This window comes from Macaca fascicularis, chromosome 1 (genome assembly GCF_037993035.2).
Source record: "Macaca fascicularis isolate 582-1 chromosome 1, T2T-MFA8v1.1".
NCBI classification, from domain to species: domain Eukaryota; kingdom Metazoa; phylum Chordata; class Mammalia; order Primates; family Cercopithecidae; genus Macaca; species Macaca fascicularis.
This window is the reverse complement of record NC_088375.1, coordinates 1,400,900-1,417,628: the sequence shown is the minus strand read 5'-3', so window position 1 is coordinate 1,417,628 and position 16,729 is coordinate 1,400,900. Positions and strand designations below refer to the sequence as shown.

The following is a 16,729-nucleotide window of genomic DNA, read 5'->3' as shown; positions in this document are numbered from 1 at the left end:
CACAGCAAAAGAAACTACCATCAGAGTGAACAGGCAACCTACAGAATGGGAGAAAATTTTTGCAATCTACTCATCTGACAAAGGGCTAATATCCAGAACCTACAAAGAACTCAATCAAATTTACAAGAAAAAAACAGCCCCATCAAAAAGTGGGCAAAAGATATGAACAGACACTTCTCAAAAGAAGACATTCATACCGCCAACAGACACATGAAAGAATGCTCATCATCACTCGCCATCAGAGAAATGCAAATCAAAACCACAATGAGATACCATCTCACACCAGTTAGAATGGCAGTCATTAAAAAATCAGGAAACAACAGGTGCCGGAGAGGATGTGGAGAAACAGGAACACTTTTACACTGTTGGTGGGATTGTAAACTAGTTCAACCATTGTGGAAAACAGTGTGGCGATTCCTCAAGGATCTAGAACTAGATGTACCATATGACCCAGCCATCCCATTACTGGGTATATACCCAAAGGATTGTAAGTCATGCTGCTATAAAGACACATGCACACGTATGTTTATTGCGGCACTATTCACAATAGCAAAGACTTGGAATCAACCCAAATGTCCATCAGTGACAGACTGGATTAAGAAAATGTGGCACATATACACCATGGAATACTATGCAGCCATAAAAAGGGATGAGTTCGTGTCCTTTGTAGGGACATGGATGCAGCTGGAAACCATCATTCTCAGCAAACTATCGCAAGAACAGAAAACCAAACACCACATGTTCTCACTCATAGGTGGGAATTGAGCAATGAGATCACTTGGACACAGGAAGGGGAACTTCACACACCGGGTCCTATTGTGGGGAGGGGGTAGGGGGTAGGGGGGAAGGATAGCATTAGGAGATATACCTAATGTAAATGATGAGTTAATGGGTGCAGCACACCAACATGGCACATGTATACATATGTAACAAAACTGCATGTTATGCACATGTACCCTAGAACTTAAAGTATAATTAAAAAATACATATATATCACATTGTGCTCCATCAGTATATACAATTCTTATTTTTCAATTAAAAACATAATAAAATAAATTAACTGCAGACAGCAGTTTGACTCCTTTGTTTTAAGTCCCTTTTATATAGGCCAGAAGCCCACGACCTACTGTGGCTTCACACCAAGGGTCCTGCTTTAGTCTTCTGTCTCTCACATGGCCCCTCTACTCACCTTTATTTATGGGAATGTGCCTGCCTCTAGTGAAAGAGCCAGTAAATTGATAGTTCACCTCCACCTACTTTGTCATATTTTACCTGTTCCAGGTCTGCAGAGAGAGGAGTTTTCTGTCATAGCAAACCTTTGCATTAATACTTAAATGTACATAGATTTGAGAAGAACATTATTTGCCTTAGGTAGGTGTCCAGAGATGGAGCTGAGATTCCTGTGCGACTGATCTCAATTTATAACTTCAGTTTTCCTGTGACAACTACAGTGATGTGTCGTTATTACCTTTTTGCTTGTGTTGGACCCCACAAGTGAGGGATTAAATTTATTATCATAAAGTTATATTTTATGGCTATTTTAGATAGCTATCTACGGATTTGATATTGTTTGGACCCGTGTCCCCACCCAAATTTCATTTCAAATTGTAATCTCCTGTGTCAGAGGTGGTGCCTGGAGGGAGGTGATTGGATTATGAGGGTAGATTTCTCATGAATAGTTTACCATCATCCTCTTGGGGCTGTTCTTGTGGTACTGAGTGAGTTCTCTTGAGATCTGGTTGTTTAAAAGTGTATAGCCCCTCCCTGTTCTCTCTCTGTTGCTCCTGCTCCCAACATGTGAGATGTCTTGCTCCCCGTTTGATTTCTGCCCTGATTGGAAGCTTCCTGAGGCCTCCCCAGGAGCCTGGAAGATACCAGAATCACACTTCCTGCACAGCCCATAGAACCTTAAGACAATTAAACTTCTTTTCTTTATAAATTACCCTGTCCAGGTATTTTTTTATAGCAATGTAAGAATGGACTAATACAGGATTCATTATGGAAGCAATCACCTCTTTATGTAGTCATTGGACTGCTGTGATTAGAAAATTCACAGCAATGAGTTGGTCTCATTTTGTATATATTTTATTGAGTGTTTGCCATTTTTAGGTTACCTCTGGGATGGGGTGCAATTCTCATACACAATATACAGACCGTTTACTTATTAGAAGGATGTCTGTGTTTGTAACTGTATCAGGAGTGGGAGGACAGTGGTGAACTCATTAATGTGATTCAGTAGAACATCAAAACGAGATCTTCATTGTGGCTTTGGGATAATTTTTTGACACTTTTAAAATTAAAATTATTTTAATTCATAATATGAAATATGTTGTACACAATAAAATCCATCTAATTAATATTTACAAATTTAAAATAAAATAACCTGTAATTACTACACACAGAAGAAATATACATCAACAATTTATTTGAGCTCCTGGTGGTCTGTTCCCTTCTTCTCTGGAGAGCTACCACATTCTTAATTTTGTTTTGTAAATCATTTATCTTTACACTTTTATCATAAATATCTATATCTTCAAATATATGTGTGCATGTCTCTTTTGAGCTTTATATTGACAGAATCATATCAAAAGCATTTTATTTGTTTGCACTTAACATTTTGCTTGGGAGATTCATTCATGCAAGTACTGATGGTTAAGACATTTTAAAAATATAAAACTGTTACGTAGTATTTCATTGTTTTAAAATAACTATTTGTATTTTCTTTCATCCAGTTTTCTGCTATCTAGAAAAGCCTCTTTGTTAAGACTTTTATTCTAAGGCAGATGGGAAGTCAATATAGGGTCTTGTGCAGAGAAGAAGTACACATATCATTTTTGCTACTCTGTAGGGAGTAGGTTGCTGAGGGGCAAGGGTAGAAGCAGCAAGATTACATGAGCATTTCATAAATTCACGAAGAATAAGTGGCCCAGAGCAGGTAGGTTGCAGTGAAGATGGTGAGAAGTGGTTGGATTCTGGATGTCTTTGGAAGTAGAGCCAACAGAAATACTGTAGAGTGGCTGTAGCGTGTGTACAGAAGACAGCACTCATGGGTGACCCCGAAGCTTTGGGCCAGAGGTATTAAGGGGTACCATTGTGATCAGAAGTGGTAGGCAAGGATGTGCCTGGAACACATATGGGATAGGGAAATACCAGAATACAATACACCTGAGATGTCTTAGAGCCATTCAAGTGGAAAGGTCATGTGGGTAATTTGCTTACTGAATCAGTAAGTAAATATGTATACAATCTTTAGGAATCATTAAGACAAAGGAAAATAACAGAAAAAAAATGTCTGCAAAAGGCCTGAATATGTAGTTAATAGAGTAGAAAGTATGGATGATCAATAAACATATCAAATGATACTGCATATGGATAATAATCATGGAAATTAAAACCATGGTTGTACTCCATACTTGCTATTTTTCAGCAAATATTTAAATGAGTGAATATACTATGTTTGAATGAGGATATGGAGTGAAACGAACTCTGATGCATTAGCAATCGAAATGTGAATTTGTGTATCTCTTTGAAAAACAACGCGTATTTACCTAGTAAATATTCTAAGATTCATTTTTTTCCGTCCTAGACAGAAAGTCAAGGGCCTCAAAAAGGCTGCTGCAGGACCGTTTTTAGTCTAGTTTCCAGTCATATTTTGCAGTTGTCTCTCACTGATCTCATCTTCCCATTCTCCATTCCAACCACACAGGCATCTGTGCTGTTCTGGAATATATGCTCCTCAGTTCTGCTTCAGAGTTGGCATGCGAGAGATTTTATTAGACTGTCTTCTCCAAAGTATCTATGAGACTCACTCTCTTACTGTTTTACCAATCTGTGCTCAAAAGTCACAAACTCATGGCCCAGCCTGAGCTCCCTGCTGTTACCCACCAGTATTCTTGGTCTGCCCGAGTTTGCTCTTTTTCCTGTTTACTATGATGCTGATGACCTTCCATCATGCTATGTAATTTACTTATTTATTATGATTATTTCAGCATCTGCTCTCCCACCACCTCCTCCCCGCACATGTACACTCTCATCCTAAAATATAATTTGCCCGTAAGCAGGGATTTGTGTTTTTGTTATTTCCTGATGTATCTCAAGTGCCTAGAGCATTGTCTGGCACATGGCACATAACGTTAGCTTGGTAGATGCTAGTTGAGGGATGAATGATAACCAGTTACATGCAGCAGCATGCACCAATGTGTGCGGTGATGAATATCAGAGCCTCTCAACATTTAATGACTCTCTCATTAATTTTATTTTTGAGGAGATAATTTGAGCTTTCAGTTTCCTTCCCTCAAAAAATGAAGATAAAATAAATCATACCAGTGTTGCCCTTTAGTAGATGAAAATACAGTATTTTTTATTTTGTAAGAGACCTTTTTCATTATTTGGGGAAGATTCTAGAATTTTCTCTTTGTCTTTGATGTTAAACTTCACAAACATGTCTATGTTTAGATTTTTCCTAATATATCAGGTTACATTTTTAAGGTGGGACTATAATCCTGCTTCACATAAGGAAAACACTTTTTTCGTCCAATATATATTCTCATATGTATATTTATTTATTTCATTTTAGTGATGCTATTATGTTGAAGTCTTATCTGGATTTTGTCTGAGACAATTCTACCTATCAGTTCATCAGAGTAATCACTAACTAGTTATGTCAAATCTGTTAATTAAAACATTTTTAGTGTTTTTTTCTAGATATTTATATTTGTACTTATTATTCCTACTTGCTTCTCTTTATATTTTTCTCCTTTATGTTAACTATGAGATCCTCATTTTGGGGTTATATATTTATTTTAAATTTTACTGTATGAGGAGTTAATAATTTTTATCTGACAACATGCTTTCATTTTGCTTGTTTCATTTTACTTTAAGGAGTTTGTTTTTCTTAGACAGCTCATATTTCCCTAGATATATTACCTACCTTTTCTTTAAATGTATTTGTGTGAGAAGTATTGAATCCAGGCCCCAATTTTTCCCCCTTCTATAAATATACCTGTGGCTATATCCTACAATTTTGAAAAGTGGTTTCCTCTTATTAAAGTTTTTATTTCCTGATCTCTCTCTCTCTCTCTATTTCTTTCATCAATGGACTGAGATCACAATCTCTCTTTCATATTGTCCTAATACCATAGCAAATTAGAAAGCCATTTTACAGTTTCTAAATACATAATTCTTGTTTAGGTTGTTTTTCTTTTGGTAAATGGTCTATTTAATTTATTTATGGTGCCCTAATAGAAAGTCATTTAATAAATTGTGCATTTGAGAAGAATATGAGTGCATGAATGTAGTTGAATGATTCAAATCTTTACATCCCTCATTTTGTTTACTTGATACGTTGAATTTCCCCTAACATTGTATTATGAATGTTGTATTATAAAGAGAAAGTTGAGAGACTTCTTCATATACATGTTCAGTAAACACTCATATACCTATGCCCTCTGTTGTATAGCAGATCTATCCTTTTTGACTTTGATTTTTATAGACTTTTAAAGACTTTTTTGAAATTGTAAGATTCTTTTTAAGAGATGGAGTCTTGCTATGTTGCCCAGGCTGAACTGCAGTGGCTCTCCATAGATACCATAATAGTGCACTATAGCCTCAAACTCCTGGCCTCAAGCAATATTCCTGCCTCTGCCTCCTGTGTATCTGTGACTGCAGGCACACACCACCCACCCAGGAAACACTATTTTTTCACAGCAGTTTTAGGTTCACAGCAAAATAGAGAGGAAGTTAAGGAAATTTCCCATATCCCTCCTGCCTGCACACATACACAGCCTCCCCTTGTCAACATCCATAGCACAATGGTACATTTTGTATAACTGATGAACCTACATCAATCATCATGCAAAGTCCATAGTTTATCTTAGTGTTCACTCTTAGTGATGTACATTCTGTGAGTTTGGACAAATGTATAATAACTGTATCCATCATTTATAGCATCTTACAGAATTTTTTCACTGCCCTAAAAATCCGATGTTGCTCTGCATCCTCTCCAGAAATTGGTGATGTCAGCGTTTCATATTTCAGTCATACTAATAGGTGTGTAGTGGCAACTTATTACCTGAATTTATATTTCCCTAACAACATATGATATGGAGCATCTTCTCATATGCTTATTTGCAATCTGTATTTTTTCTTTGGTGAGGTGTCACTTAAGGTACTTTGCCCATTTTTAATTACATTGTTACTTTTCCTATTGTTGAGTTTTAAGGGTTCTTTTTTTCCTTTATTTTTTTTCTTTTTGGGATGAAGTTTCACTCTTGTTGCCCAGGCTGGAGTGCAATGGTATGATCTCGGCCCGCTATAACCTCCGCCTCCCAGGTTCAAGCGATTCTCCTGCCTCAGCCTCCCAGGTAGCTGGGATTACAGGCATGTGCTACCACGCCCAGCTAATTTTGTATTTTTAGTAGAGATGGGGTTTCTCCATGTCAGTCAGGCTGATCCCAAACTCCCGACCTGAGATGATCCGCCCACCTTGGCCTCCCAAAGTGTTGGTATTACAGGCATGAGCAACCACACCCGGCCCTTAAGGGTTCTTTATGTAATTTAAATAAGGTTTTTTTTTTCTTTTTAATTTAGTGATGGAATCTTGCTGTGTTGCCCAGGCTAGTCTTGAACTTCTGGCCTATAACAATCCTCCCACCTCAGCCTCCCTAAGTGCTAGGATTATAGGTGGGAGTTACTGCAGCTGGCAATGGATAAGTTCTTTATCAGATGTATTTTTGCCAAATATTTTCTTCCAGTGTGTGGTTTGTCTACTTGTCCTCTTGACATTGTGTTTCACAGAGAAGATTTCTTTAAAATAAAGTTTGACTTTTCAATGATTTATTTTATGAATTGTGGTTCTTGTGTTTTATCTAAAAAGTTATTGTCATACCCAATGTCATCTAGGTTTTCCCCTCCGTCATCTTAGGGTTCTATAGTTTTGCATTTTATATTTAAGTCTGTGATTCATTTTAGTTTTTGTGAAGGACTTAAGGTTTATGTCTATTTATTTTTTGCATGTGGGTATGCAGTTGTTTTAGCACCATTTGTTGAAGACTGTTATTGCTCTGTTTTACTGACTTTGCTTCTTTGTCAAACATCTGTTGACTATAGGTATGTGGGACTATTTCTGGGCTCTAGCCTGTCCCATTGCCTATTCTTTTACCAATACCACACTGTCTTCATCACTGTAACTTTACAATAAGTGTCAAAGTCAGGTAGTATAAGTCCTCCAACTTTGTTATTCTCTTTCACTGTTGTTCTAGTTGTTCTGGGTCTTTTGTTTCTTCCTTTAACTTTTAGGAAAAATTTCTTAATAAATACAAAACAACTTGCTGGGATTTTCAGTGGGATTACATTGAATCTATAGATCAAGTTGGAAGAACCAACATCTTGACAATATTGGGTCTTCTTATGCATGAGCGTGGAATATGTCTCCACTTATTCATTTCTTCTTTGATTTTTTTATTAGAGTTTTGTAGTTTTTCTCATATATGTCTTGCGCATATTTCATTAGATCTGTACCTAAGTATTTCAATTTTGGGTGCTAATGTAAATGGTGTTGTGTTTAAAATTTCTTCTTTTTATTTTATCATGTGCCCATAAGATTTTGAAGTATATATACATTGTGGGATTATGATGTCTAGCTAATTAACAATTGCATTAGCTCACCTAGTTACCATTTTAGTGGGAAAAGCACTTAACATCCACTCTGCGTTTTTTTAAGAATCCAATCATCATTAATTATAGTCACTTTACTGTACAATAGATCTCTTGAATTTATATCTCCTAACTATAACTTAGTATCCTTTGACAAACCTTTTGCTATTCTCTCCTTTCCCCTACTCACCTTTCCTTCTGGAAACCACTTTTCTACTCTCTACTTCTATGAGATCAATTTTCAGAAATTCTACATATTAACGAGATCATTCAGTGTTTGTGTTTTGTGCCTAGCTTATTTCACTTAACATAATGTCTTCTGTAGCACATTCATGTAGTTCTTAATGAAATAATTTTATTCTTTGTATGGCTAAAGAGTATTCCATTGTGTATATATATCACATTTTCTTTATCAATTCATCTGCTGGTGGACACTGAAGTTGATTCCATATCTTGACTATTGTGAATATGGTTCTGATAAACATGGGAGTGCAGATAGCTCTTCAACATATCAGTTTTATTTTCTTTGAATATCTACCCAGTAGTGGAATTGGTGGATCATATGGGAGTTCTATTTTTAATTTTTTGAGAAACCTTCATACTGTTTTTTAAAGTGGCTGTACGAATATACATTTCCACCAACAATGTGTTTGGGTTCCCTTTTCTCCACCTCCTCTCCAGCACTTGTTATTCTGGATATTAGCCCTTTGTCAAATGGATAGATTGCAAAAATTTTCTCCCATTCTGCAGGTTGCCTGTTCAGTCTGATGATAGTTTCTTCTGCGGTGCAGAAGTTCTTTAGTTTAATGAGATCCCATTTGTCAATTTTGGCTTTTGTTGCCATTGCTTTTGGTGTTTTAGTCATGAAGTCTTTTTAATTATAGCCATTGTAACTAAATTGAGGTGATATCTCACTGTGGTTTTGTTTTTCATTTCCCGGAACATTAGTGTTGTTGATCTTTTCTTTTTTTTACATACCACTACTTTTCTCCAGCTCACATTCATATACCAACAAATAAAATGGCACAAAATACACAAAATGTTTTGTGATATTTGCATGTATGATGTGCACGTGCACTTATAGGTAAATATTTGTGTATATGCATATGTAAGTATTAGAAGTTATGTACATATTTTTGGAAAATATTGGAATATATATTATGATATATATTTATGTGAGGGTATTGTGCATATTGCTTTGTGAATATTCTTCACATAAAGAGTACAGAATTTTGGAGACAATGAGACTGCTAGGAAGAAGGCAGGAATAAGAGAGAAAGGAAAATTTGGAATGGAGGTAACTATGAAAAATCAGTAAAATCTGAGATGCTCTAGAAGATGGTTCTAGAGTAGAGAGGTGATGTTCCATGTTGAAACTACTAGTGTTTCAGAAATGCAAACACCTTCCTAATTCCTTCCTGCATCTCCCTATTCTGGAAGCTGTACACCATTGGGTTTAATGTGGGAGTCACAAGAGTATAGAGTGCAGCTACCACCTTGTCTCTTTCAAATGTATAGCTGGAAGCAGGGCGGATATAGGTGTAGATTACAGGAGAATAGTAAAGGGTCACCACTGTGAGATGGGATGAACATGTTGAGAAGGCCTTCCTCTTGCCTTCCACTGTGCGGATACGGAGAATAGCAACAATGATAAAACCATAGGAGATGCAGGTAAGAATAAAGTCCCCTATGGCCAGGGTAATATCAGCAACATACACCATCACCTCGTTCATTCTTACAGGGCTACAGGACAAAGCCAGCAATGGGGGTATCTCACAGAAGAAGTGGTCAATGGTGTTTGGTCCACAGAAAGTCAACCTCATGATGAGAGCTGTGTGCACCCAGGAATTGGTGACTGCAATAGCCATGACCATGCTGAGCAAGGCTACACACATATGGTGGTTCATAATAGTACTGTAATGAAGAGGGAAACAAATGGCCACATAGCGGTCATAGGCCATGGTGGTGAAGAGAACCATCTCAGCTCCCAGAGACCATGTGAAGAAGAAGAGCTGGGACATGCAGCCTGCATATGAAATGGTGTTTTCTGATGTTAGCGTGGTCCCCAGCATCTTTGGTATGATGCTTGTTGTACAGATGATGTCCACAACAGCCAGTGTCAGAAGGAAAATATACATGGGCGTATGCAAGGTGTTGTTAGAGATTATGGCAATGATAATGAGCATGTTGCCGAGAAAAGCCGCAAGATAGATAATGAGAAAAAAGAGGAAGATAATTCCCTGGAGTTCAGGCTTTTTGGTGAGGCCCAGAATAATGAACTCAGTTACCATGCTGTGATTCATCCTGCTTGGCTGATTGAATGGCAGTAATTGCGCAGAATAAACAACTGAACATTGAAAGAATCCGTGTGTTGTTGGGAGATAACATGAGGAGTGCGTGTACTTAGGGACTTAATTCTTGATTGGACACAACTTTGCAGCAGGAGTTCCCATATGATGGAGTTATGTATTCCAGGCAATATCCTCTGTTTCCCAGACTAATCCCATTCTCTGCTGTATGTTCCTCCATGGATGACTCAAACTGAAGCCAGCGGTTGAGAAGAAAAATATTTTTAAAATGCCTTCAAATATTTTGATATCATTTTCACTTAAAATTTGTCTAAATACACACACACATATATACACACACACACATATGTATATATTCTGGATATACATATATATCCAATGGAACCATAATACAAATTGTTACATACCTCAATAATTCAGTTAATTGCATGGTACATTTAGGTGTCCTTGAGATATATATGAGTGAAGATACTTGAAATAATACAAGCTGACAGGGCTAATTATAGTGGGGATATTTCAGATGAAAAATGCCCAACCTAGTATTTTGAGACTGTATATTCATGGGAACATTGACTAACGTATCACAGTCCAAATACTAAACAATTAAACCAAATGTCTGTATTAGTAGTTTTTCATCAGTTTGAGAAGTACATTGCCAAAATTCACTGGACCAGCTGTTTTACTGTTATATAATGGCAAGATAATTGGATTTAAAAATATAAAATGTAGGGTTGTGTCTTCATTTCATTATAGCTATAGATTGGCCATTTAAGCTCTGTAAGGTTTGGATTTATTATTTCTAAACATCAAATACATTGACATAAATATCAGATGTTAGAGAGACAGAGCCATGATTTCTAAAGGTCACCCAAGGATAAGTGGCAACTGGAGTTTTCTGGAAAATAATTTCTAGGACACAAGAAAAATCTGTGTCCTATGTTATTTTTCCCCAAAACTTCTATAGCATTCTGTTTTCTGGTTTCTTTTACTTTCTTTTCTAAAAAGATGAGGGTCTCACTCTTGCCCAGGCTGGTCTCAAACTCCAGGCCTCAAGAGATCCTCTTGCTTTGACCTCCCAAACTGCAGGGATTACAGGCATGAGCCACTGCAACTGGTTGCTGTCCATTTTCTTTTATACTTGTTTATTTTGGTACATTTGTATGCACAGACAGTTATGAACTCATGGCTTTTAGAGCTATTATGATTAGATGAATCTAGTGAAAGTATTCAAAGTAGTTGTGAATTTAGTCATAAATTTACGTTTATCAATGTGCTTTAAGTTTTCAGAGATCATGTTGTACCTCTGATATCTAAACGGAGACATAAATAAAAAGCATTTTTTAAGTGTGGGTCCACAAATCTAGTCTGTTTTGCTCTCTCGTGCCTTGTAGCCTCAATAATTTCTTAAACAAATTTTAGCTACTGATAAATTCATCTTTAACTCTTTAAACTGGAAGACAAAAATAGGGCTTTTGTCTAATCCATAATCCATTTCGAATCTCTAGCTTTAGTATTAATTTACCCATTCTGAAGAAATGTTACAGCCACCATTATTTGGGTCTTTGACATGTGACAGGCTCTATGTTAGGTCCTCTGTGGAGATGATATAATTTTGTCCTCACAAGCACATTGAGTGTTTAATATTTTTATCTTTATATAGTTGATAAGCAAACAACACGTGGGAGTGGAAATAATAGTAGGTAGATTATGTGTCTCATAAGTGCCAGGATTAACTCCTAGATCATCTGACTCCAAAAAATTTGCTATTAACCTATCTGCTATATACTTTCAAGCAAAACACAAATAATATGACAAATATACACAAAAACTAAAAATTAGAGATCTGAAAGAATATGGATTTTTATTTTGAATAAGAGATGATTTGGAAGAGGAAAATATAGACAGAGTTGATTCTTAAAATTTCATTCAAATAGAATATTTGAAAGATCTGATACTGAAGTGATATTAACTAATTTAAAAAATACTATGTGTTGAGTATGTTTTCAAATATTAAGAGGTTCTGGTCTGGTCATTTCATCTTAATGATAAATCTGATATCAAACCTTCTTGAGATAAATATATAAAATAACAGACCCCTTTCAGCCTTTTGGTGATCTTAATCACCAAAAACATGCACTCAAATATAAACTGAGCTTTCATTGTTGGAGAAAAAAGCTTTGTTGTTGTTTTTTTTTTTCTTGGAGAACTGTTACTTATTAATGTAAGTATTGCTATTTATCAATGTTATTTATCCACGTGACTATTACTGATCAAATTTCCTGAAGCAGGGTATGAAGAAGGAGATCCCAGTCCCAAGTACACAAAGGCAAGTTTCACAAAATTCTTTAAGTTCACAGAAGATAGAAAAGTGCACCCCTGTTCCACCATCTCTAAGTTAAGAGCAAAGGTGAGGGAACCTGAGGATTCTGTTTCTCTTATCTTCTTGTAATGTCCTCACCACCTTCACTGGAGTTATGACATTGGTTTGCTTGACTTTGTTCTCAGTGCGGGTTCCTTGGTTTGTGTGGTGGTTGTGTGTGAAGGAGGCTGAACCTGGAATGACACGATGACACAGTTCACTGTGAGGAGGGGGTATCTGCTGACTATGTTCAGGATGTCCTGTTCAAAAACGGAAGGTCACAGACAGGGTCTGTGTTCAGGATGTCCACCATTGGCTTAAGGTGGAGATATGTACTGTTTTCTATCCATGGTGTCCAAACAGTAGTCAGTGGTTTCTCTTGAAATCCTGCAATTGATGTTAATCTGACTTGGATACTACTGTAGGCTCCAAAAATGCCACAGTATCCTGAAGAAGAGGGCCTGCCTGAAGGAAAGTGTCTTTCTCCAGAATTAGAAAGTCTATTTCTATTTGTTGTAAATCAAAAGCCATTTACTCCTGGCCATGTCCCTCCCTGGCCATCTCCTCTGAAATTATCAATTTAGCTTTAGTAAATATGTTTAATCTAGCTTAGATTTTCTATTGATCAAAATCTGGAGGCAAGAAAAATCGGTGAAATTTAGTTTGAATCATTATAATACATATGGCCTAATCTTGACCCTGTCTGTGACCTTCCATTTTTAACAGACATTCTTCAAGCCTCAGTCCATCCCCGTTGGTTAAATGGGGATAACAGTAGTAAACTCACTGAGATTCTTTGAGGATTAAATAATGAATGTAAATCTTTAGCCCTATTCTGGGGACTTATTGAGCTACCAATCAAAGGCAAAAATAATTATTATTTAGACTTCCAAATATATAATATTGAAAAATCATGTTTTAGTATATGAGTATTCAGTCATTAATAATGAGGCAGTTTTTTACTATTTAATGGAAGAAATTTCCAGAAATATATTTGAAAAGATTGAATAAATATATAATAATTTAAGAATAACCAGATTGGGTTAGGGCAATAAAAGATAATTCAATTAATTCTATAATAATTACAATGAAGGTGACTTTATTCATTAAATATTTAAAGGCCACAGTTTATGCTAATCATTATGCTATTAGATTATGACGATGTAGAAAATGTAATATAAATTCTCAGTTATTTCAGCATCAGTGATGAAATAATGAACAATAAACTAATATGCTTTGAGACCATGAGAAAATGATTAGAGGTATAAAACAATTTTATATAGTAACATAGCACACTTACTTTGGTCTTGGATAAAGTAATGAAAAGACTAACCAAAAACATGAGTGTGATATTTGAAACCCTAGCACCCGTGATTTTTATTGCTTATTTAGTCAATATTCCTTCATATTTACCATTTATACTGTTCTTCTTTCTCCTGCATATCCTCCCTTCTATGGGACCATTTTTATTCTCATGAATCACTCTGCTTGTAGTCCACATGAATGTGGTATTGTCTCCAAGAGTAAGCAGGTTTGAGGAGTGTGAGTGGAAAGGAAAGAGGTAAGAGAAGATAAATTCCAATAAAACTGGCCTGGTGTGTGGTTCACACCTGTAGTCCCAGCACTTTGGCAGGCTGGGGTGGGCAGATGGCTTGAGTCCAGGAGTTTGAAACCAGCCTGGGTAACATAGTGAGACCTCATTTCTACAAAAAATACAAAAATTAGGTGGCCAGTAATCCCAGCTACTCGGGACGCTGAGGCAGGAGAATCACTGGAGCCTGGGAGGTGGAGGTTGCAGTGAGCCGAGATTGTGCCACTGCACTGCAGCCTGGATGACAGAGCCAGACTCTGTCTTAATGACATAAAAATAAAAATAAGAAAAGATAGGACTACCTGAGATTATTATATTCAAAGGTAAGGAATCATTTTGTTGTTAAGGAGTCGATAAGGGAGAAACTGTAGATTTCTGAGAGAGGAAGTAGTATGTGACATACCCCAGTTTTAGAAAGCCAGCCCTGAAGGCATCATGGAGGATGAACTCAGAGGGAGACATTATTTGTCCGTCTTAAACTGAGACTATGTTTACAGGCACCAACTGGTTTGTAGAACATTATCAATTTAAGTTTAACAATAGGATTTATTTATAATAATAAATTGCCAGAATAACATAAAAGTGATATAAAATAAAAAACTGCATACGGAAAAAATTTAGACCATTTTGTTTGGCAGGATGCAGTGCACTGCCAGATAAACACTGGCAACCTTTTCCTGGAAGGAGCGAATTAAGGTCACATTCTGTTTACTTACTCTAGAACACCAAACATTTACTAATAGTTCACAGTGATGCTTGATTTATGTGCCATTCACCATGCTATTTTGCTTAATCATGAGAATAAGTTTAAGAATTAATAGGGCCGGGCACAGTGACTCACGCCTGTAATCCCAGCACTTTGGGAGGCCAAGATGGGTGGATCACCTGAGGTTGGGAGTTCGAGACCAGCCTGACTAACATGGAGAAACCCCCGTCTCTACTAAACATACAAAATTAGCCAGACAGAGGTGGCACATGCCTGTAATCACAGCTACTCGAGAGGCTGAGGCAGGAGGATTGCTTGAACCTGGAAGGCGGAGGTTGCAGTGAGCCGAGATCCTGCCGTTGCACTCCAACCTGGGCAACAGGAGTGCAACTCTGTCTCAAAAAAAAAAAAAAAAAAAAAAAAAAAAAAAAGAATTAATAATATTTATGTCACTATTTTACATGTGAAGCAGTTGGTGAAGTTTGGTAGTTATCAAACGTGCTCATTGTCACACAGTCAGACACTGGAGACATGGAAATCTGAATCCAGGGAGTCTAATGACAAAATTCACTCATGTTACATTTTATAAGCCAATGTTATACCTATGTCAACTCCAAGAGCACAGTTTATTCTTCTGTATCAATTACATTATTATCATCATCTCTGTTTTCAAGTATTTTCATCTTCTTTGTCATAATAAACAATATTGGCACACGTTTAAAGGGGCCTATGTTGTCTAAGGCAAGGTGCTAAGAACTCACCACAGCAGCCACTGTGTTCTGTGGGGACAGAGTGATACAAATTACCTAGTACTCGCATATTCCTGAATGATTTCTGTCAGACAGTTTCATTCTAGGCAACTTTCTATTAGGTAAGTGTACGTCAGAGGTGATTCTAGTTCAAGCATCCTTTAAGGAGAATGTTACATTCTCTTCAGCTTAGCTTCACTGCTGAAGTACTAGAAAAGAAGTGAAAGTAGCTACTTCTTAATTTTCTAGGTTTCCAAGTGATCAGAGGGGTAGGAAAGGAAGATCAGTGTACAAGAAGTATAATAAATGATAAAAAGAGAAAAGGTGGTAGAGATTAAGGAGAGTCAATACCTGCATACAAATCATGGCCCTACCCTACAAAGAATAATCAATCACTTGGTTAGCCAGGGATTGTCCAAGTTTTGCCACTGAAAGACCCACATCCTAAGAGACCTGTCAGTCTCAGGCAACTGGGAAAGTTGGTCACGCTAGGACATTCGAAGCCAATACAATTTCTGTCTGAAAGCATTTTATTCTCTATGTTTGGGAAGACATAATTTTTCAAATTTACATTGTTTTCTAATCTTTGGAAGAGATCTTTTTTTATAAAAAATTAAACTCTGAACGTACCACTCACCATTATACAGAGTCTGTCACAGATTCTTATATATGGTAGGTAGAATATGAACACTAAATGAGTAAATGAAACCCTTGTAAGGCTCTATTTTTGAGAGGTGTTTTAAACAGCTTAGAGCGTCCTGATACAATGAGAAGTTTTGCAAGCTAATTCTTAAACCATTTAGCGAAGTCTTTATGATAATTAAAGAAAGGACATATTCTAAAACAATTTCTGACACGTGTTAAGCATTCCCGTAACTTGGTACAGCATTTTAACCTAAATTTAGTTGACTTTCTTTTAAACTCCAACTTTTGCATGTTTGATATGAAAGGAAAAATTTTGAAAGGCAGGCAGGCAATATAAATACCTGCATCATCAGTATTTTGATACATTGATAGCATAAAATCCCCTGTTTTGAATTAAAGTACAATCCATGGATGGATTTTTGTGTGTCTGTGTGCTATGGCTAAAAAGGAATTAAATATGTTACCTGGCTCAAAAATATCCCTACTCAGGCCACGATGTTATGGTAAACTTAAGAATTAGACAGTCTGCCCACAAATACTTACTGTAGTTTTTTGCGGAGTATTGTCATGTTCAAATGGTGACCTGTATTAAATCACTGGAAAAAACTAAAAGTACAATAGCTCTTGCCAGTTTGCTATCAAAGTAGCTCTTTCATGCTTGCTTCAGTATTGGTTTATTTATACTTAAGATCAATGAAAAGCAGGGTTCCTGACTCA

The 16,729-nt window shown here is 36.6% G+C and overlaps 2 protein-coding genes across 2 annotated transcripts in view; one reads left to right on the top strand and one right to left on the bottom strand.

Annotated features, from left to right (window-relative positions):
• The window catches only part of LOC141408563 (uncharacterized), a 165,826-nt gene that overhangs the window by 35,741 nt on the left and 113,356 nt on the right, over positions 1-16,729 (top strand). The window lies entirely within an intron of this gene.
• Positions 8,632-10,194, bottom strand: OR13G1 (olfactory receptor family 13 subfamily G member 1). Its single transcript, XM_005539568.4, has one exon. It carries the CDS (start codon positions 9,954-9,956, stop codon positions 9,033-9,035), a length of 924 nt encoding a protein of 307 aa, XP_005539625.3. The 5' UTR covers positions 9,957-10,194; the 3' UTR covers positions 8,632-9,032.

Coding starts and splice junctions, on each gene's coding strand:
- OR13G1 (XM_005539568.4), bottom strand. CDS start 9,956: ATGAATCACAGCATGGTAACTGAGTTCATTATTCTGGGCCTCACCAAA.